Source organism: Triplophysa dalaica, chromosome 1 (assembly GCF_015846415.1).
Source record: "Triplophysa dalaica isolate WHDGS20190420 chromosome 1, ASM1584641v1, whole genome shotgun sequence".
Lineage (NCBI taxonomy): Eukaryota > Metazoa > Chordata > Actinopteri > Cypriniformes > Nemacheilidae > Triplophysa > Triplophysa dalaica.
The window spans coordinates 31,455,829-31,477,331 of record NC_079542.1 but is presented as its reverse complement, the minus strand read 5'-3'; the positions used below and the strand labels follow the sequence as shown (position 1 = coordinate 31,477,331).

General features: G+C 36.1%; 1 protein-coding gene across 8 annotated transcripts in view; it reads right to left on the bottom strand.

Moving 5' to 3' along the window:
* Positions 1–1,585: 1,585 nt before the first annotated feature.
* Positions 1,586–21,503, bottom strand: part of LOC130429117 (A-kinase anchor protein 13) — a 65,916-nt gene continuing 45,998 nt past the window's right edge. For 7 of the 8 annotated variants that reach the window (XM_056757503.1, XM_056757530.1, XM_056757544.1 and 4 more), the window contains 25 exons: positions 20,440–20,626; positions 19,294–19,396; positions 18,297–18,339; positions 17,334–17,442; positions 13,969–14,119; positions 13,437–13,504; positions 13,271–13,337; positions 13,055–13,199; positions 11,843–11,946; positions 11,505–11,651; positions 11,170–11,420; positions 10,122–10,247; positions 9,926–10,043; positions 9,498–9,749; positions 9,267–9,343; positions 8,948–9,129; positions 8,444–8,526; positions 7,881–8,048; positions 7,534–7,686; positions 6,865–6,926; positions 5,716–5,760; positions 5,153–5,203; positions 4,189–4,626; positions 3,819–4,113; positions 1,586–3,523 (listed from right to left, as the gene is read on the bottom strand). In XM_056757503.1, the coding sequence (XP_056613481.1) occupies positions 3,465–3,523; positions 3,819–4,113; positions 4,189–4,626; positions 5,153–5,203; positions 5,716–5,760; positions 6,865–6,926; positions 7,534–7,686; positions 7,881–8,048; positions 8,444–8,526; positions 8,948–9,129; positions 9,267–9,343; positions 9,498–9,749; positions 9,926–10,043; positions 10,122–10,247; positions 11,170–11,420; positions 11,505–11,651; positions 11,843–11,946; positions 13,055–13,199; positions 13,271–13,337; positions 13,437–13,504; positions 13,969–14,119; positions 17,334–17,442; positions 18,297–18,339; positions 19,294–19,396; positions 20,440–20,626 (3,484 nt within the window). In that variant the 3' untranslated portion in view covers positions 1,586–3,464. The remainder of the gene's footprint in view (positions 3,524–3,818; positions 4,114–4,188; positions 4,627–5,152; positions 5,204–5,715; positions 5,761–6,864; positions 6,927–7,533; positions 7,687–7,880; positions 8,049–8,443; positions 8,527–8,947; positions 9,130–9,266; positions 9,344–9,497; positions 9,750–9,925; positions 10,044–10,121; positions 10,248–11,169; positions 11,421–11,504; positions 11,652–11,842; positions 11,947–13,054; positions 13,200–13,270; positions 13,338–13,436; positions 13,505–13,968; positions 14,120–17,333; positions 17,443–18,296; positions 18,340–19,293; positions 19,397–20,439; positions 20,627–21,503) is intronic. The other variant, XM_056757520.1, reaches the window with a different exon arrangement.

Genomic DNA, 21,503 nt, shown 5'->3' with positions numbered 1-21,503 from the left:
TATTGAACATAATTTAATTTTCATCACCAATTATCATAGTAGAACAGCTTTCTCAAGCAGTTTGTGATGCATTTTGGAAACAGGAGATTTGCCCCTGGTCTAATGCGCCACCTGGCTTGAGAAACCCGTTCTCAAAGACTTACTTTTAGTCATTATTTGGGTAGCACACATATTCTGAATGCCTTCGGCAGAATTCTAATGAGCCATTTTGATCTAGATTAATCTAGATTAAAAAAAATAATCTATGCCCACCACTAGAAGTAGGCTACTCAACCAGGTTCTGTCATTCTATACGCAGCTCTCTTCCCAGCATACTCAACCATTCTCTGTTATTCGTTCTAAAGCAGGTGGATACTCAAAGTCATGTGTGAGGTTTTCTGCTCATTTCCTGTCACAGAACAATAGGTCACATTTCTTTAACAGACTGTTGTGTGTTTGTTTAACTTTTACTCCTCTTTGTTACGTCCTATACTATTTTACACATTTTTCCTATCTTAAAAAAGCCTCCCGCTGCCTCAAGCTGATCTGAAGCAATCTGAGCCATTTACAGAAAATGCCCGTTGATTTAGAACTAACTCCTGTTATAGCACACACAGCTCTTTGATGAACACCACTCATTCAACAATCTTTCTCATAATATTTAGTGATACCCGCAAGCGCACGCTCTCTCTCCCTGCAATCTACTTGGTCTGTTACCTTAGCAACAGGTTTCACGGAATCGCAACCAACAGTTGGCAACCCACATCACCGTCATGGAGCTAATGGATGGAGAGAAAGCAATGAGGGGCTGGTGGAGTCACATTCACTTGAAAAAGTGCTGTCCACGCGGACAGATCAAAAAAAAAGATTTTTGCTGCCTGTCCAATTAACTTAACTTTATAAGTTTAATCAACACAACTTTTGGAAAAATTGATTTGTTATGTTTAATCATCTAAATCCATTCAGGAGGACAACATAAAGGAATTATTTTATTTAAACAAAATAGCTACAATTGGGCAGAGGACTTATATTTCCCAGCATGCTTTGCGTAGTCTATAACTGCATTTTGAGTTATTTTCTTAAGTTTTATTGTATGCATTTTTCAGGCAAAAGAAACAACTGTTAGTGTTTAATGTTCATTTTTTAAAGGTTTTGAAGAGTTTGTTATATTTCTAAATTTGACTTTCTGTTGAGTTATTTTAACTCAAAATCTTCTTATTGGAGACAAATGAAGTGTCTGGTTAATGTTAAAAATGTATAACATAAAAAAAATTCTTGAGTGACTTTTTTATATTGGTTTTATGTAAAATATACATTTAAGCATAATAGAATTTCATCAAGTGGATGATATAAAAAAACAAGTCTCTTAAACTGATTCAACTAAACAACATTGCATTAACTTGATGTAAGTATCTTACATTTACTGAAATATGTAATGTTAATTAAATTCAACTTTTTTGAGTGATTTGTGTCTTCACATATTTACAAAGCAGTGATTTCTTAAAATATATCAGTGGTATTAATCTGTGTCCATATCCCGTCTAATGAAACCTGCCGGGTGATGAAGAAATAATAGATGATAAAAAAACAATAGGAAGAGAAAACATGAGGCAAAACTTGCAATAGCTTTTAATGTGAGGAAAATATTGTGTGCCATAAGACATTAATGATAAATAAAGCATACGTCTCACAAAACACATTTTACAAAATTAACGTTCATAGTTTTAACAATAAACATGTTACACAAACATTATTTACATAATATTAGAAGGTGTTTATTTAGCAAGAAAACACATGTAACTTAATCTACAAATGAACCTAACTTTCAAAACAAAGATGAATAAAATTCTACTCCTGAGAAAATGCCGGCTTGATATTTTAGTGCATTTCAACGTTTCCTTAAACCTAAGCAACTTTTATGAACGTATCTGTATGCGTTCTGCTTTTTCCTGAGGACTAAAGTGATACTGTGTGTTCTGTAAGGCCGTAGGCTTTCCTGAACGACAAATTCCTTTTTGCACATGTGAGGAAATAATCATTCTTGCACGTCATTGCTTCTGTGACCTCACTTTGATGTTACGCAAATGCACAGGGTCTTCGCTATTCCCCGATCTCTGCCGCCCCCTCATGGCAGAGTCGAGTCAGTGCGGGTTGCACGAGAGGGTTTTTTAAAGCATGCACTGCTTTAAAAAATAAATTAAACAAACAAATTTGAAAAACAATATAGTCGAGGAAATAGGTGGACTCTTCGAGTGAAAAGAATATTTGAGGACAGAGTGGTTAATGTATTAAAAATGGGCATTTATAAGAGTGAGATGTGACGTACGTGCGGATGTATCTGTGTTACCTGTCCAGCAGGTAGTTTTAAATATCCTCCCAATTTCAATTTGGAATTAACCGCTTATCCTTTCACCAATGTCATTACGTATTAAACAATGGATTCGTAAATGTCAAACTAACATGAAATGTGTGGATAAGCTATACAATGGCACAAAAACGTTTTCACCTAAAGGGCGTTGGAATGCTAATGTAAAACAGATTTTGGGTAGAAGTATTTGAGCAGTGTTAAAGTGCTAAGTGGCATTTCAGAGACGAAAGTCCTTTGACAACCTAAAGTAGAAAAAATCGTACGCCACCTCCGTTAAAATGTTTAAAACCTTCATTTATTTAATACAGCTTTGTCCGCACAAGAAGGCGGTCAGTACGGGGCGCTGCAATGCCATTTGTGCATCTTCTGAAACTTCTGCTTGCACGAAGGGTCGTTTTAGAAATCCATTAGTTTTTTCCTTCTAATCTTCTCGAGAACATTTAAATGCGCAAATCGTTTTGTAAAAATCTTACAAAAACATATGCAGGAGACTTATGATTCCTAAATCAAAAGTAAAAAAAGATATTCTCATCGTCAATGGTGATTCTCATTGATACAAAACAATATTTTACCTTAAAACACATACACTGCTGTGTACAGTACAGTGATATGCTTTGCAGTATATATATTTTGTATTACAGTCATGAGAAACACTTTGTTATTACTAAAATAACAATTTTGGAAGTTTTAGGAGGCTTCATTACTTTTAGAAATGAGATCTGGATGTAAAAAAAATAAACTTATAAATCTATTGAAGATGTTAAGGTCATCTACACTTTGGACTTGCAAAGCAAATATTTGTTCTGAATTATTTGTGACTATTAATGTAATTAAATTAGGTTGAATTAAAATATATTCACACTAAATGAATGCGTTAAACCGAAAGCCCTATGCCTTGTTTTATTTATGCTCTTGACTTTGAGGGGGACCACGCTAAAAAAAATCAGATCGTGTAAAATTCACTGTTAAATCTTGGAGAGATTATAGGGCCAGCCTCCAGGATTTTGCCATGAAGAGGTTGCTTCGGACCACTTCCAGCGTGATCTTATATAACACCCATAAGAGAGAGAGCGGGAACGGTTGGGGAATGGTTGAGAGAGAAGGAGCGATGGGTAAATCAGCAGAAAAATATATCCCCGTCTGTTGAAGGCTCAGTCAGGGGCAACAGTTGTGATGCTGTGAAAAGAACGACAGCATTGAGTCACTGCAAAATATAAACAATTTTAAAACCTTCTTTTATATTACATTGTGTTTTGTCAGTAATAGTTATTCTCAGTTTGAATGGGGCTCTTGGACGGGTCTTAAAAGACGGAAAAGGATGTTTTTACAATTAAAATGGAAATGTGGAAAAGAGTGTCTGGTTTCATTCAGAGCAGATATGTGCCTTCGTGGTTTGCTTGCTCATTGAATATATTACAATCATCATCTATAATCTGCATTGAATCAGCGTGCGGGAGACGTCGTTCCTCACCTGCTTCCTGAGGTGCCTGATTCTTGCTCTTCTTCTTCTTCTTGTCTTTCTTGTCCTTGGACGTGGCCAGCTGGAGCAGTCGGGAGGGAATCTGGTTCTGGCTGTCTGTGCTCTGAGTTTTGCTGCCCAGGGAGAAAAGGCTGCGACCCTTCTGTTTGGAGTCTATCCTGGAGAGGGAGTTTTTCCTGGGGCTGCAGGATAGCTCGCCCTCCCACATCTCTTTCTCCATGGAGCCGCTGCTCTGGAACTTTAAGGAGTCTTCGGAGGTGCTGGATGAGGTGCGCTGAATCCGTGCCTGTGGGTTGTATGAATGTTAGTTTAAAATTTTTCTTGAAAATAAATGATTTCAGACTAAAATATTTGCTCTCACCTCCAACTGCCGTAGATGCTCCACTCTCTCCACCTCGCTCTGCACATGCTCCTTCTCCCTCTCCAGCCTCCTCTGAGCGTCTCTCAGTCTCTCCAGATCCTTCTGATAATCCTCCTTCCTCCCCTGCAGCTCCCGCTGCCTCTCCTCCAGCTCGGTGTGCCTCTTCCGCACCTCCTCCTCACTCACCTGGAGCAGCACCTCCCGGTCGGTGAGCTCCCGCTCCCTTGCGTCCCATTCCCTCTCCCTGCGGCGTTTCTCCTCGACATGGGCGGCCTGCTGACGCTGCAGGGCGGTGGCCTCCTGCCGGTGGCGCTCCAGGCTGCGCTGTTTCTCCTGCTCCACCAGCGAGGGGGGGCGTGAGGAGGGACGGGACGGGGTGCGCTCGTTCAGAGCCTGACGCTGGTCCTCGATGAAGGTGTCCTGCTGAAGGACAACAGCCTGCACGACAAACCCATATAAAGATAATTTAGCTACCACAACGTAGAATATATCACATCTGAATGTATCACAAAAAAATCATTTAAGTCCATTACATTTATATTCATTTTCATTTATGTCAAAGAAGTTTATATTCTGATCTGTATTATTATAGGGTTAATGTTGAGTAGTTGTTTTCACAAATATCTGTTCTGGTTAGGTTATATATTTTTATTGTCAATGGATGGAAACCACCATTTGTGTTTTTTATAAATCTTTACATGTGGTCAAGCTTTACATGTGGTCAAGCTTTACGTCTGTCTGTGTGTTTTGCAAATATTTAAAAAAAGTGATAAAAAGAGCTTACAAATATAAATTTGTACCACTATAGATTCCAATTGAGACTATTAGTATGTAATAGTTGACTTATTTGACTTTGTATTCACATATATGTTGCATATACACATTTATTTATGTATTTTTTTATTATTTTATATATCCCTAAACAACATTTATCCTTCAACACTGTGGAACTAATGAAACTCACCTGCAGTGAGGACAGGAGGTCGTGCAGGTGGGTGACACTTGACAGGACCTGCTGCCGGGAAACAGAGAACAGGATAAGCTATCATTTGTGAAGACCCAAAAGAAATGAAGAAGTTATCTTTCATATACTTAATACATACTATTAAAGGTATTGCATTTATAATTTAAATGATAAATAACATGAATGCACAATATTGTTCAAAAGTTTAGGGTCACTTACTTTATACACATTTATAATTTTTTTTTTTCATTTAATTTAATAATAGGCAATTCAACAAAAATATGCAATAACATATATGCAGCTATAGGAAAAATATTGTTACTTGAAAAAATCCCAAATAAATCAAACCTGTTACATTTTACATTTTAGTGACACTGAAGGGTTCTGTCCTGTACATAAAAAAAGAAATGATTGACACTGAAGAGAGAATGCTCAAAAACCTATTACATAACGGAGGTAACAGATAAGATTATGCAAACCCAAAGTATGCCAAGTCTTTTAGATAAGTTCAACCTAAGGGCTGTTCATGCCTAAAACAGTCAGAATCCCCGGCCGTGTCTTACCTCACTGTTTCTCTTCAGCAGGAGGAGCAGGTTGGCATTTCCTCCCTGAGGAGAAGGCAAGCAGAGTGAAGCTGTGAGTGTTTAATCAGCCCAGCGGTTACCAGCGCCCAGCACACCAGCGTTCATTACACACATTACAGAGTCAGGCAACGCTGGGTACTGCTAATGGACCCTTATTCATTTCCACCCTCTGCTGAGCCCCCGGTCCACTAATGACTCTGTTAGCTAATCAACCTAACAGGAAATATTCAACAACAACTATGTGGAATGATGGCTGGCGGACGATAAGAGAGAGAGAGATAAAATATCTCTAGTGTCCATCTGCAACTTTGTACAGTATGTCCTCATTTCGTGATTTTTAGGTTTTGCTATAAATCCTTATTATTACTCACTCTTTATGTATGTCAATGGGTTTTGCAAATATTTGAAGTATTAAAAAGTGCTTGACAACACATATTTAGTACATATAAGTACAGTGTTTTTTATTCCAATTCCTAAAAACTCCGCCATCTGAGGTTTCAGACGGACCGAGGCGATATACACCATTTCATAGTGGTACATTGCCACAAAGTAATTTGTTTTGTTAAATTTGAGTTTGTTCAATAACAAGCCGTTCGAAAGCGGTACTTTAGTTAAAAAACATTAACAATACACATTAACAAATACTTTAAGCTATTTTTCTTATGCGGATTTGTCATTGCATTAGTGTTTTATACAATGCTGTACAGGCGTAATTTATTCCGGTCTATTATGTTTGAATACATTTTCAGTTTGAGTTGAGTTTTTATTGATTTTCCTTATTTCAGTTTATTGCAGTCGGTTTGTTTTGAGCCATTTACAACAATAAAAATAAAGCTAACCAACACAATAAAAAAACAGGATTTTTTTTTAATTTAAAATGAAGTTATCTCACTTTGGAACCAAACTCTTCATTTATAGTTATCGTTCTTAGTGTAAATAGACCTTACAGGGCAATCGTTGTGTTTCTATTTGTATGATATTAAATTCTGCTCTATACAGCTGAACATTAAATATCAAACAGTCTAAATGGATTTGACTTTGTTATTTTGCACATTGTAATGAGTTTATGTAAGAATTGTGTTGAATTAAGCCTAGTAAGCATAAGAATCCGGTGAGAGGCTACAGTACCTTTTTCAAAACACTGTCAGATTCTGTTCTCCTCAGATCTTCACACTCTTCTTTTTCACTCTCTACAGACACACGAAATAAAAAGGCTATTTAATAATTACACTCAGTATATATTTAAGATTATCAATGCTAACACACAATTGATCGCATTTAGATCAACTGTGGGCCACTGCCCCCGGTGGGCTATAGCTGTATTGCAGGTGGGCCAGGGCTTAGGCCCAATCAAAATAAAAAAATGTTTCATTAGAAATATAGTTAGTAATTGAAGTCTTTAAAAGATTTGTTATCTGACTGTGTGACATCTGTTACACACTTTAATGTAAATTGTAAATACATTTGTATGCCATGTTATGGATTACAAACACAATATGTATATTACTCTCACCTCAACCAGAATATGATTGACCAATTTTGTGGTAGCCCTCATGAGAAAAATACTAAGGTATACTATAGTATTTACAAAAGTATAGTATAATAACTGTAGAAACCACAGTATTGAGTTCTATTAGCTATGGTCAATTATTAGTATTTAACATTTTAATATATTCAAATATATTTGAATATAATAATATTTTATAATTAAAAAAATCACTATAGTACAGTATTTAAAAATGTGAATATAGTAAAGTATATCTACATGTCAACATATGAAAACTGTAAATGTCTCACGTTTACACATGCTCATCTGGTGGCTATCAAATCCTCCGAAGGTCTCGGCTCTGCGGGGCAGACACACAGGCCCCACGTTCCCCTGGGCACAGACCACCTGCTGACCCACCGCCCCTCCCAGACTGCTGTTCACCAGCGTCTGCAACATCTCCACTGCCACACGAACACACACACACATATACGCACATCACTAACCGCATTACATAAAGTGAGTTATACTAAAGACTCCTGAAAGAACACGAGAGATGGAAATGAGCTGTTGCCACAGCTGACACAAAACATAAATAACAGCTGGATAACTTTGAGAAAAACAGAGCTCAGATGAAGATGTCGGTGACGTTTCTGACCTTCTTTAAGAGCGTCCATCATGATGGGTTCCCCTTTGGGCACTTCCTCATTGTTAGCCCTGAAAAGCATCTTAACTGGGTCGTCGGGCGAGCCGCACATGTCATGGAAAAGCTTCATCTTCTCCAGGAGGAGCGAGACGATCTGTTCGTCTTTCCTCTGCACCATATCTGAGAGAAACAGTGCTGTTTACATATACTGTAATGTTGTCTGATACAGTAAAAGTAATTTTCCCTCAAGAATATAAAACACAATCCTGTTTATAGGATTAATTGGGACATCATTTTATGACTATAAGGTGCATTACCTCACCAAATTCTCAATACTGTAATAAACCAAAATGTGGAATTTGAGCAGTTATTTATAACAGTAGTTATCTTGTCACACATTGTGTAATGAGATTTGAGGGGCTAATTGTCAGTTTTTATCTGATTGTCTAGTTTTTGTTTTTGTGGTATGATTTGAGCCAAACTTGTTTTCCATATAAAAATAGATATTATTATTATTATAAATCCACACACATATATATATATATATATATATATAATAGGGGTATTTTGCTCACCTCTCATTTCTTTGGTTTTGATTTCGAGTAGTTTCTTGTCTTCCTCTGTTTCGCTCGGGATGCCCTCATCCTCATCTTTTTCTCTGTAAAAAAAACACAAATTTTCTTTCATTTACAACGTTTTTTTTATATCAGAATTAACACTTTTCATCATATTTTATATATATTTTAAATTCATTTTATTACTTACATTACAACCTACAATCAAATTATATTCAATTATAAAATATATTCATATGAAATGATTACAATGTAATATTACATTAGTTTAAATGATTAAATTATAAAAGAGTACAATCATATTAAATATTTGATTTGGTTTACTATAAATACAAACTAGTCCAAAGATCAAATTTTGGATTTTCTCCATAAACAAGAATCATACAATTACAATAACATTAACCTAAAATTTACAGCATAAAATCGTACTGTATATTAGTCTTATGTCAACGGCCCACTAGTAAACATGCCAATGAGACACTAGTGTGTGTGATGAAGACTCACATGGAGTGCATTGCGTCCTGTATGAGCCGCATCCATGTGTTCCGCTCCTCACGGGAGCTGGTGCGCACCTCCACCATCTCTGGCTTCTCAATGCCCGCGGTGATGAGGAAGAGACCTCGCTCCTCCTGAGCCACCTCACGCACGATCAGCTTCTGCAGCGAGATCACGGTGGCTCGCTGGTCCTGATGATGAGACGAGGGCGAGACAGAAACAGGAGGAGGAGTAAATGAGAGAGAGAGAGAGAGAGAGAGTCAAAAATTCAAGTCAACAAGTAGTAACAGCCTCTTTCTCTCTATAGCATCGTGAATAATATTCCTACCAGAGAAGCAAAGACATATTTCTGGTCTTTTTCCTGGAGGAACACCAAGACGTCAGCCAGAAGAAGTGCGAGGACATCTAGAGGTGAAAACAACAAAGATGCTCGAGTGATAACAGACTTTCAACTTTAATGATGCAATACTGACATTATGTAATACTTATTCTTATCATATGGCACACTTCTATTAGTATGCAGAAACATTCAAGCTTACAGATCAAATATGATATTTACCCTTTAGTCGGCCAGCAGTGTTCTTCAGCTGTAAAGGACCATCGTGGAGAAGCTTTCCACTACGCTGTAGATCTTCTCGAGCGAACATCTGACCGCCCTTCATACGTGTGATGGATTTGCTGTCCGTACGGCCATAGATATCTTTCAGCCGTCTCTTCTTGTCATGTTCATGGATTTTACTGTCAACTGAGGCTATAATGTCTTTCACCAGCTGTAACGCCCGGGTCAGGTCCTCAAAATCTTCCTCGCTCTCTGCACACACATATACACACACACGAGTAGAATACCAAATATCAGATTGCCCAAGTGATGCGTTTTGATTGTGAATTAGATTAAGGGGATAAAATGCCAGTTAACATCAATAACGACAAGGATAACTATGAAGTAAAAGTTAAACTAAAAGTTGTTGATACTGTGAGTCCTTTTACCTCTCGTGTGCTGCAGGATCCTCTGTAGCAGCACCGGGTACTTCGTTATCCGTTGAGTGACCAGTAAAATACACTCGGGGATGCCCAGACGCCGGACCACGCTGCTGCTCATTTTTTTCTATAAACAGGACCACAAAACTGTGAGATGTTTTCATACACAGGGAAGAATTGTTCAGATACTGATGTAAACATTTACCCTGATAAAAGCCTGGAAGCGTTTGTCTCTAGCGTGCAGCTCTTTGTAGACGTTAACTGCTTCGTTGTGTCGACTGCAAAATTTGCCATAGACTTTCCTCATGCTTTCTGTGTTAGACTCTGAGAACTAAAGAACATTGACAGAAATGATTTTGTGAGAAATGCGAGATATTTTTATAACGCAATACCTTTAAAAATCCCAAAGAGAAGGAACTATAAAGAGCATAGGAACTATATTTTCTACCAGAAGGACTACACTTTAGATGGGTAATAAAACGTGTCTGGGGGGCCTTTGCCTTAACTATGATTATATATCTGCCAAACCAGAATATATTATTTTCCCCGGTCGAGCCAGCCCAGTATTGGGAGTGTTAATAAAATAGAGTTTGTAACAAAATATGTACTGCTTTTAATATATACATTTTAAAAGATAAAAGTATTTTTAATTTTATTGTAATAATAAAAAAGAGATTGAATATATTGAAATAAAAAAAATAAAGATTATATTTTAAAAATATATTAATGTAATTCAATGCTATTTTAGATATTAATGCATACGGTTTTTATTTATTTTTCAAAACATATAATATATGTGTAATAATAGAGTAATATATAAATAAATATATTAATTATAATTAAATAATAATTATATATATATATATATATATATAATTATAAAAAAAAGTATTTCGTTAGTTTGTGGTTATATTCATTTTATTAATTTGGTTTTTAAATATTATCTTTATTTATTTGATTTCCATATATTCATTGGAATATTATTTTTATTACTATTTCTATTATAGGCATTTATATCTGTTAATGCAATATGCAAAAACATTTGTGTATTTTTTTAGATTAAAGCATACAGTGCTTATTCATTTTTCAAAGTATAATATATAAAAATAATATATAATATAAATTATATCAATTGAGATTGGTGGTTGTAATCTTATAATCCTTATTTTGTAGTTATATTTTTATTTAGTTAATTTGTAGTTTGTAAATTATATAGTAATAAAAGTCTAATACATAGTATACAGTGTCCTCACCTGGCTGACCAAAACGTCCCCTATTCTGTTGATCACAATGCCCCCGTCCAAACCCTCCAGCCGGGATTCTCTCCTCCTCTCCAGTAGTGAGCTGAGGAACATCGTGTGGAGGTCCAACAGATCGTCCAACACGGGGAACATCTTCTCTACCATCTGAACATCCAGCTGCAGGTCAGTCAGTATACCCTTATTGTAGACATCATACATGATCCGCAACGTCCGAACGTGATGAATCTCTGTCTGAATCAGTTCTGAAAGGACAAAGGAAGAGGATGTTAGCATACAAACACCGACAATACACAATGGATGTGTTTGCTAGCCTTAATACATCCTACCGTAGATCACATCTTGTCTTTTAATGATGTCCTTCTTGAGTTGCCTCAAACATGTTTTATCCACAGTGAGACTCCAGGAGTCTGCCTCGAATTCTTTAATGTCTGCCTCGAAATCTCCCATCAGATGCCCGTCAATGATCTCAGTTCCTATACAGACATACGGTACAAATGTTTATTTATATCTTCTACAAACAAAAGATAAACAAAATTCAACAGCCGTAGGAATACACATTTTTAATCATTACGAGACAACAAGGTTGAAAGTAATGTAACAAATTTTGCCAAATATTAATATTTTTTGCATTTGGATTAACTGTATAGAAAACCGTGCTGGTCACCTTCATCTAAAGACTCTGTAGATTCTGTGACTTTATTTGTTTTGTGCAGAGAGTCTGTGGATTGAGACAGATACCGCAAGCCTTTGAGAGGCATTTCGTCAAACCTGCAGACAATAAATACGAAAGTTGTGAGATCATCTCATCGCCTCTTACAGGAAGATGCAAAGCCTATGCACACTTGACCTTTCCTTTTTATTAGTAATAAACATAGTGAACAGATACAAACGACATTTAGCTCTTGACTGGTTATTTGTGTGCTAAAATCTCAATTTGCACAATACCTGGATAGTAATTCAATATGGATATTAACATTCAAATTACAGGGAATGTGATATAGCGACTCAATTTAAAATTGTAAAAAAATGGTTAAGGTCAATTTAAAGCTATCTAGTTGTTTCATCTAATTTTTTTAGTTGGCTTAAAGTTATGAATTAAATTCACTCAGTAATTCACTTCCGCAGAAATAAAGTAAATCTCTTTTTTTTCAGATTTTCCCAGATTTATTATTTATATGTACGTCTTTAAGTAAAATGTTCATTTTTGTTTCATTCTGTGAACTAGTAACATTTCTTTTCAATTCTAAATAAAAATATTTATTTTGTTTTCATACACTTGGAGCAAATTTGTTCGCATTTGACTTGAAAATGGCGCTTTTTTAGTTACAAAAAAGCACCCGGCAATGTATAGAGGCTTCATAGGCAGCGTTACTGAGTTCTATTTGAATTATAAACAGAGTGCGTATTTGCAAGAACCGATCACATATTTAAAAACTACAATACTAATTTCTCAATTGGATACAATCAAAAGTTATTGAAAGTGAAAATTAATTCTATTTTTTGAGTGTTATCCTTCTACTCGTTTGTCATTGGTTAGCTGTGAAAAAGGTGCTTGAGACGTAGGCCATTTTTTTCTAGAAAAGTTAAACTCTTTTGAGGTGTAGAAAAAGACGCCGGTGCTAGCGTTAAAACAAGCATTCGGGTCTTTTTTTGTAAACAAACTTTACTCCACAGTATTATAATGTAAAACAAACGCTAGGAGCTTTAAGAAAGAAGTAAAATGTGAACATAGTCTTGAATGGCACACTACATGCAGAAATGCTAAAAGACAAAACTGGAGTGATCTCTAGATTTTCCCATTACTGCATTCTTTTAAGATGCACATTTATTTTGATGCCAAGTGTTCTCCGCCTCTGGTGGAGCTGTATGTACTTACATGGCTATATTGTTAATGGACATGCTTTTGGAGAGGTTGCTGCTGTGGAAGGGGATAATACTGGTGGGTCTTCTGTATGGTGCGTTAAAATAGTGCTCTTCAGGGGACAAGATGGCAGACCAGGGCCGTTCCCGCATTGTCGATGCTACACAAAATATCACAACATTAATGTCAGGTTGAGACTATCAGATTGTGGGCTATAAGAAGCAAATTTACATTTTGTTCGTAGGGTGACACCATGCATAGCAGTCGATTCTGGTATAGCGAACTGCTGTTTCTGAAACTGAAAAGAGGGAAGAAGGTGATTTTGAACAATACATAATGGAAACATTTTGGTCGATCTGTAACGCAGAATATGACACATTTGAAAACGAAAACAAACCTTCATTTTCCCTTTTGAACAAATGGGGAGATATTCTCTGCAGCCCTTGTGAACTCTTACATTGCAAACTGCAATAACAAAAAAAAGTTGAAATTTCAAACTCCACCAGGCACACAAGTTAAAGCTCAGATTTAGACAAACAGCAAGTGTCTGAGCACAACAACCATCGCTTCAGATTCCGACTACAGTATTATCAAACCTTAAATCTCTAGATATATAAGGGCTGTTTAAATAATGAGGCAAAGTGAAACAAAGACTTCTCTCTGAATGAATAAGAGTTTCTCTTTAGCAGCTCTGTGAGGAAGTAAATGATGTTACCAGAAAAACTTCCCATTTTTGAGCAACGACTCATTCTTTTGAAATACTTGACACAAGTTAGTCATTAACTTAACACTGTGTTTGTCTATTCTTTGGTGACACAATAACGTGAGAGTTATGAGCCTTTTTCATTGAAATTATTCGATTTTATAGTTTTCATCTGTCTGTACATCATGTGATCAGACAATGGCAGGCTCTGATTGGTTGGTCTTACTTGTGCAGTTCACAGCATCTTTAGTGTTGAGCGTTTTGTTGCACTGTTGACATAAAGCCGGATGAAGCGTGTTCGATGAGCAGAACTGATGTCCGTTCACCGTTCTCTTATCTTTGTCTCTGGCTTCTTTTTCCCGACATTTGTCTTTTTCCTGTGCCGGAAACAACAAATAATGACCATAAATATTAACATCTAAAGCATTCAAAAGACCCGCTACACTTTTTAGGTTTATTCTCCTCACTTTCTTCCCGACATTTGTAAATACTTTCCTTTGCTGTACCAACAACAAAAACCTGCAGTCGGCATTGACCACTACACACACCAGAACATGTTCCTGGGATATTTTTTGACGCATTTTGAAAACCTACAAGTCATTTTCAAACCAGTTTACGGTGAACAAACATCCTACCACTTGTTGTCAAGTTCTCCTGCAACAAAGTTCAACTTCCCACTCGTGAAAAAATAGATTTCAAGTTAAGCAACACCATTGAAATTGCAACAGTTTTTAGTCATATGTTACAAGGGCAAGGAACACATACTGTATCTGTTATATCGATCAATAATATTAAAATATTAAAGCAAAACTATATCAAACCAAAATATACACAAAAGATGCTGACGACATACAACAGTCGGAGAGAAATTAATCAACAAGAAAATCTATATAAATCAGGCAATCAAAGTGTTAACCCATATGCAGATTTCTCTCAAATTTTGAACTAACTGCAACAAAACGTTAAGAGAAAAATCCTCGCTTTCGTAAGACGGGACACAGTCTCACAAGCCTACCTCTTCTCCCTTCCAAGTCTTTATCTTCTGATATCGGCCCTGTACCTCACAAAACTTTCTGTATAACATCACTGCGGGAGGCAGAGTCTCAGCGAGACCCTCTCAATCCAGACGATACGTTCAGCATCCTCCTCGTTCAGGAGGAAGTGATGAACTTATGCTGGGAGGTGCTGGCCTATTTATTTCCTCTTTTTATTGTGCTGCCTTACTGGTCTCACAACAGTGAAGTATTGATCGAATGAAAACATTCTGGTCAACTGTAAAACCACGATCTACAGGGTTACTGGTCAATAGCCGTATAAATAAAGAACGTCGGTTCCAGAAGTCTTTTGTATGAGTTTTAGTTTTTCTTAGAGCATGAAATAAAATACATGTGAAACTAGGACCAGAACACCACGGAATCGCTTCCGAATGCCTTTAAAGAAGTTAAGGTCTCATAAACTGGTTACACATATGCACAGTGGTGCCAAAACGTACAAATATTTAAAAACCTGAGTTAAAAATATGAAGAGCTATTTTCCAAAACAAGGACAAGTAAAAAAAATGAGTTTGTCATGCCATTTTGCTGTGTACTAAACCTATTCACTGCTCCATCAATGTTTCATGCCAAATCTCTATATTTCCTTGTTTAAAATGTACTGCAAGATGCAGTTTCTTTCCAAAACGCTATAAGGGCCGAACCTGTTTTTAGCCTAAATGCGATATGTCCTCTCGACCAATCAGAATTCGCGTGTTAGTGGTATTTGTATGCGTTATTTTTGTATTACTTGTTGAATGTGGTGGAAACTATTGACATGAAATTGAAAATATTTATTTTATTTGACAATTCAGTTTGTAACTATTTATTTTATTTGGCTGTTATTTATTTCATCCATTTGCATTTATTTGATTTATATTAATTTATAGTATGAGTCCCTGGTCTCCTATGTTTCATCTTCTCTTGTTTGTTTGTTTTTAAAAAGAAATAAAACAACATTTTTTTGAAAAAAAGGATGGATTTGGAGCGTTTGGAAAAAAATAAAAATAAACTTTGAATTTATGATCGACAATATTGTTGTTTGATTTAACAATCATTATTTAACATGCTCAGACTGAGCCAACAGACCATTTTAAGAGGATAAATTGAATATTAACAAAATGTATGGGTCTAGGTAAAAATATGTTTTTTCATGAAAACTATTAAAATAGATTTATAGCGTTTTGGAAAACAGCTCTTCATATATAGAATCGCTAAAAAGGATATCAACAAATAGATTTTTCTCAGATTATTCCAAATACATTTTTCATTTTAAGGTTAAAAAAAATGTCCTATGTAGTCACGACATGGGTGCAGTGTATTAAATTAACTACACATTTTGGGCACATTCGATAGCCCAATAATATTGTATAACTATTTATGTGTCAACATTTTGAGATTTCTTATTTAAAAACCATTTTGTAAAATGTTTTTCTAGACAAATGTGCTTGTTTTCTTTCAAAGTTATCAAAAATACTTTTGCAGTAATGTTAAAAGAGTGTTTTGTTAATATTACTGTATGTGTCGTGGCTAAACATTTAAAAAATGTTGCTATAAAAACATTATTCTTACATTGTTACATTCCAAAATAATGTTTTCATTCTTAGCACATATTTGCTCTAATATTAAATGGGTAAAGACTTTTTGAGACAACTGTACAGTATATTTTAAAGGAGGGTATTGTACAGATTTATATACAATGGGGTACAAATGCAAGTACAAAAAAGTGATAACTAGAAAAAGTAGTTGCATTATAAATCTGAATGTATGTGAAAAGTATTAAAGGAACACTTCACTCAAAAATAAAAACTCTGTCATCATCACTCACCTTCAATTTCTTCCAAATCTGTATAAATGTCTTTGTTCTGATGAACAATGGAGGGCAAGATCTGTTTGATTATAAACATTCTTGCAAATATCTTTCTCTGTGTTCACCGGAACAAAGACATTTATACAGATTTGGAAGGTGAGTAAATGATGACAGAATATACATTTTTGGGTGAAGTATCCCTTTAAGTACTCTATGTCATGCTTTTATTTTACTGACAGCATGTATTGAGTTGTTTTGTGTAAAACCTGATGATCTGAGATCTGTTTAAAAGGGCATGTTGTGTGTTCTAACAGAAGCATGAAAACCTTGAACAAATGAGCTGATATGGTCATATGGTCCAGCTCGCAGATTTGCTTGCATTTGATTGGTTAGCTAGAAATGCCTGAGAGTCGTGAATATTTCTTCTTGATTTAAGATTTCAGTTTATTTCTGGGGTTACCAGATTTTGTGTTGTCAAATGTTGGACTCCACTGTACATCATGTTTTTTACAGTTTGTAAATAAAGCACTGGCCCTTTAAGAGGCCAAAATGCTGAGCTAACAGTATGAGATCAAACAGCTTCCTGTTTTATTTCCTCTTGCATTCAGCAAGACCCAACCAACCTCTGACACATTTTACTTCTTCATTCACGTGAGTAAAATAGTAAATTCCTATGTCATTGAATTTTCAAGCAAGAATTTTAATAAATCTGAATTAAGAAATGTATTGTGAACCCATATGTTGACTCACTCTGGTTTTCTTGTACATTTTACTCTTCAGGTAGCTGAACGTACGGCTCACTTTGGTGGTGCTTTTTTCGAAATCCCCTCTTAAAGGTCCAGGTTCCTCTTCTGTGATGCTAAAATAAAGCCAAAAATTCCATCACTATCCTAAAAGACAAACGTTATGGCTTGAGTATCTACTGTAATATACTGTACTATTTAATATAATGTCTTGGCCAAATACAATAGGATATCAACAAATATTATAAATTTTTTCAATATTATGTCTGCTTAATGCTATTGGTTGAGCTGGCAACACATGACCTACATCAACATATAAAACGATTAATTTTTGTTTTTAATTTGTGCTCTTACTGCTTTAAGAAGTTTGTTCTTAGCCTTAAGCTTTTATATTTCCTTTTAACAATTTATGTGTTGTGTTAAAATTCAGTCAATTCTTTTGACAAACTTATTCATTTTTTATTAATTTACATACATAGTTAATTTACATGGTTAAATTATATTTCAGTTATTGTTTTTATCACATTTATTAAAAATATTGTGACAATGTTGCACTATGATTTCAGTATTGTGTTTTGTATTTGCACCAATATGTCCAAAATGTACAAGGTTCACACCAAAATAAATTTATTTAAACAAGCGTTTCTTAAACTGGGGGCCGTGAACACCTAGGGGACCCCAGGATGGATCCAGGGGGGCACAGATTTGTGGCATTTTATGAAATATATACATTGTTCATAGATTTTATGCAATCAAACATCAGAAAAATGAGACCACCAACCAAAAGAACTGATGTCCCAGCACTGAATTACTAAGTTTAAGATTAAAAGGCTTTATTTGGGGGCCACAAAGCGAAGCACTCTACACAAAGGGGGCATTGGAACGAAAAAGTTTGAGAACCAACAATGTATATTCTCGTATTACTGTAGCAGCTCATTAAATATGTCTAGCTTTCAAATGAGGGTCTTACCTGTATCCCATTGAACTGGTTGTGTTGGTGAATGACCTCATACCTACAGAGACGAAGTCAAGTTAGAAAATCCAACAACAAACAGCCTCCATGGCCTCATGTTAGATCCTTATTTACACATGCAAAACTGTGTGTGGTTGAGAAATCCTTCCTATTTACAGACTCATCATGCCATGGATGTACTATTTGTAAGATTGTTTCACTTTGATTATCAATACCGAAAAATGTGTCGTCATATATTTCTCTTAGAATGTACAGAATAAACACAGCGATGCATTGCAATGCAAAGACTTACACGACTACAGGACATGGACCAACAGAAAGAAACTTCCAAAACATCAATAAGATGAAATGGAGAGCAAATGGAAACTTATGATCCAAGAAACAAGCACACTATATATTTCTAAAATACAAGGTTCAGGTTTTAAAGGGTGACAAGCATTTCGAGCACCTTCTCTACACCTAATGTAAATCACAGCGTGTCATCTGGGGATGGCTACTGGAACGCACTACGCAGATGTTACTTCACATACAATCCTGCAACTTACTGAAGCTGTCCTCCTCATCACTTGACGAAGAGCTTACAATAATGACGCTTTTAGATTTAGGAATTATTGGTGAGAGGTTGAAGGAAAATGAGATCCGTCTCTTTCGCCGAATCCTTCCTTCTCCTGGATGGTTGCATTACGAATAGAAAAGTCAAAGGAAGTGCTCATTAAAGCAAATCATTTAGGTGCTGTGCTAGGCCTGAGAAAAGTTAGGAGGGCGCGACTAACACAAACCAGATGACATTAAACGTAAACAGCTTGGGATGTTACATTGAAATCATGACCGATCACCCTTTGAATGCTAAATTCAGTTGAAATGCCAAAAAACAGATGCTAAAAAGTTGTTTCGAAGAATCGAGTAAAAGTCATATAAAAGAATATCAGTATAGAAGATTCAATGATGGCATGGTTACCAAAATCACCAGAAAAGAGCTAATAAACCAACTTACCATCTATATCTCTCTGGTTGATGGAAAACATAGAGACAGATTTGGTGAGGGGAAGAGTCACGGATGGACCGTTGTGCCTCAATGGATGATACCTCCTTGATTTCTGAAAGGGATCACAACCGTGATATCAGTATGGTTGTAGAGTTTTATAGCACGCATTGAAGCTAAAAGGACCAAAGTGCATTATTTCTGTATATCATCGCTGTTGAATGGAAACCTCATATCTCCAAAACCACTTCTTTTCTGGAAGAAAACACTGTGTGGTCAAAGTTGATGAGTTGTTTTTCTACTTTTTGTGATGACCAAAAATCACAAAATATGGATGAACGATATTCTTGCCCAACAATAATGGATAACTGTCAAAAATCATATCATATATAAATAAACCTGTTTCCTCATGTTCACATGCATATCAATGAGCCGGTTAAAAAATGAAAAACTTGTATCAAGGAAATTTGAGACATGTCAGGTTTCTCGTGTGCAGTGTTGTCAGTCTGGATAGTAATTAAAAATGCAGCGGGAAATCATTCAAAAGCTGTATTTTTATATCTCTTCTCACTACCTCTGCAGAGCATTTTTTGTTTTCGTCGTTGTATAATTAATATGCAACAAAATGTTATGACCAAACAGAGACGAAAAGTTAACTTTGAGCCAGGCGCATGCATCACACTATACAAGAACAGCGATAGTACTTTTTTAGAACACATGGGGAGCACCTAGTATCTAAGATGGTAAGTGCACAGTATGTACAAAAGAGCATAAAGTGCTAGCGATATCTGAAAGTGAAAGTGACCTGTTTGTCATGTATGGTGACCCATACCCCAAATGTGACCTCTGCTTTTAACCCATCCAGAGAGTAGTGAGCCCACGCACAGCAAGTGGTGAACTCATGTACACACGGAGCAGTGGGCAATTAAAACACTGCAGCACCTCGGGGAGCAAGTAGGGGTAAGGTGCCTTGCTCAAGGGCACCTCAATCGTTACCCGCCGGCCCTGAGGATCGAAGCGGCAACCTTCTGGTCACGAGTTCGACTCTCTAACAATTAGGCCACGATTGCCCACGATCTGAGCTCATTGTAGCAAAGCACCTTACAGTTGATTGAGAACATTTCCCAGGTGTCTTGACAAAAGTAAACCAGGCCTTACCTGACCCCCTGGACTGCAGAAGTCTCCCAGATCCGACTGTGTACCCTCCTCTGTGAGAGACATCAGTGAGCCCCTCTCTTCACTGTCCTGTCTCTGGACCCCTCGCTGATCCTTAGACGGACCACCAGACTGCGGCATCCAGCGTTTTCCATCCTCCATCTCAGCTGCCAGCCCCTCTAAACTATAACTAGAGCAAAACACATCACAGAGACCTCAGCGAATGAGCTGCTTCTGATCTGTCTCTCACAGCCTGATATTCATGAAAAAGCAAAAATAGTGTTAACCTTTACTACATTTTATTTACAATTCGTGTTACTAGACGAGACGGTGGTTTCCTTTTTAGCTGAAAACGTGTGTTGTGCACTACTGACCCACCTGATGCAAAGCATGCAAAGTGGATGTTCATATTACCGCACACCCAACACAAAAGTGTCCATGTAAAAAAATAACATTTGCTCAGATGAGAACATTTGTATTTCATTTCAATAAACATAACAATAAATAATTTGGAAATAATAAAAAGCAACTAAAGATAAAGTGCTAAATAAAGCTGACTTTACACAAAGCAAAAGCAGTGCTATTTTTTAGGTTTCACAAGAGCAGATGTGTCAATAGATGTTTACACATTGAGTTTACACTTAAAAGCAGACAAACCGTAAAAGATAAAAGCAGCATATTAGATGTCACCATGACAAACCTGATGATTTCTACATTAAAAATGAATAAAAGCCGGTAAAATCAATTAAACTTAAATAAATTAGACAAAACACATCAAGCTTCATTGTCCAAAAATTATGTTTTTGTTTTTCTCTTTATAACATAAATTCAAAATCCCTTTTGCTTTTGTTACCTAATGTAGTCAAGTGAATTGGTTAAATCATCAAATATTTTGGAGATAAATATTTTTAGCTGTATCTACTTGAGGCAAATTTATGGTGCCACAATTTGAACAAGCTCTTACCTTACATTCGGCTCAGATGAGAGAATATCAATATTAGTCATCATGAAAGTAAAACAAACAAAAAACTACATTGAGAAAATTTGACACTACACTAACTTACTTC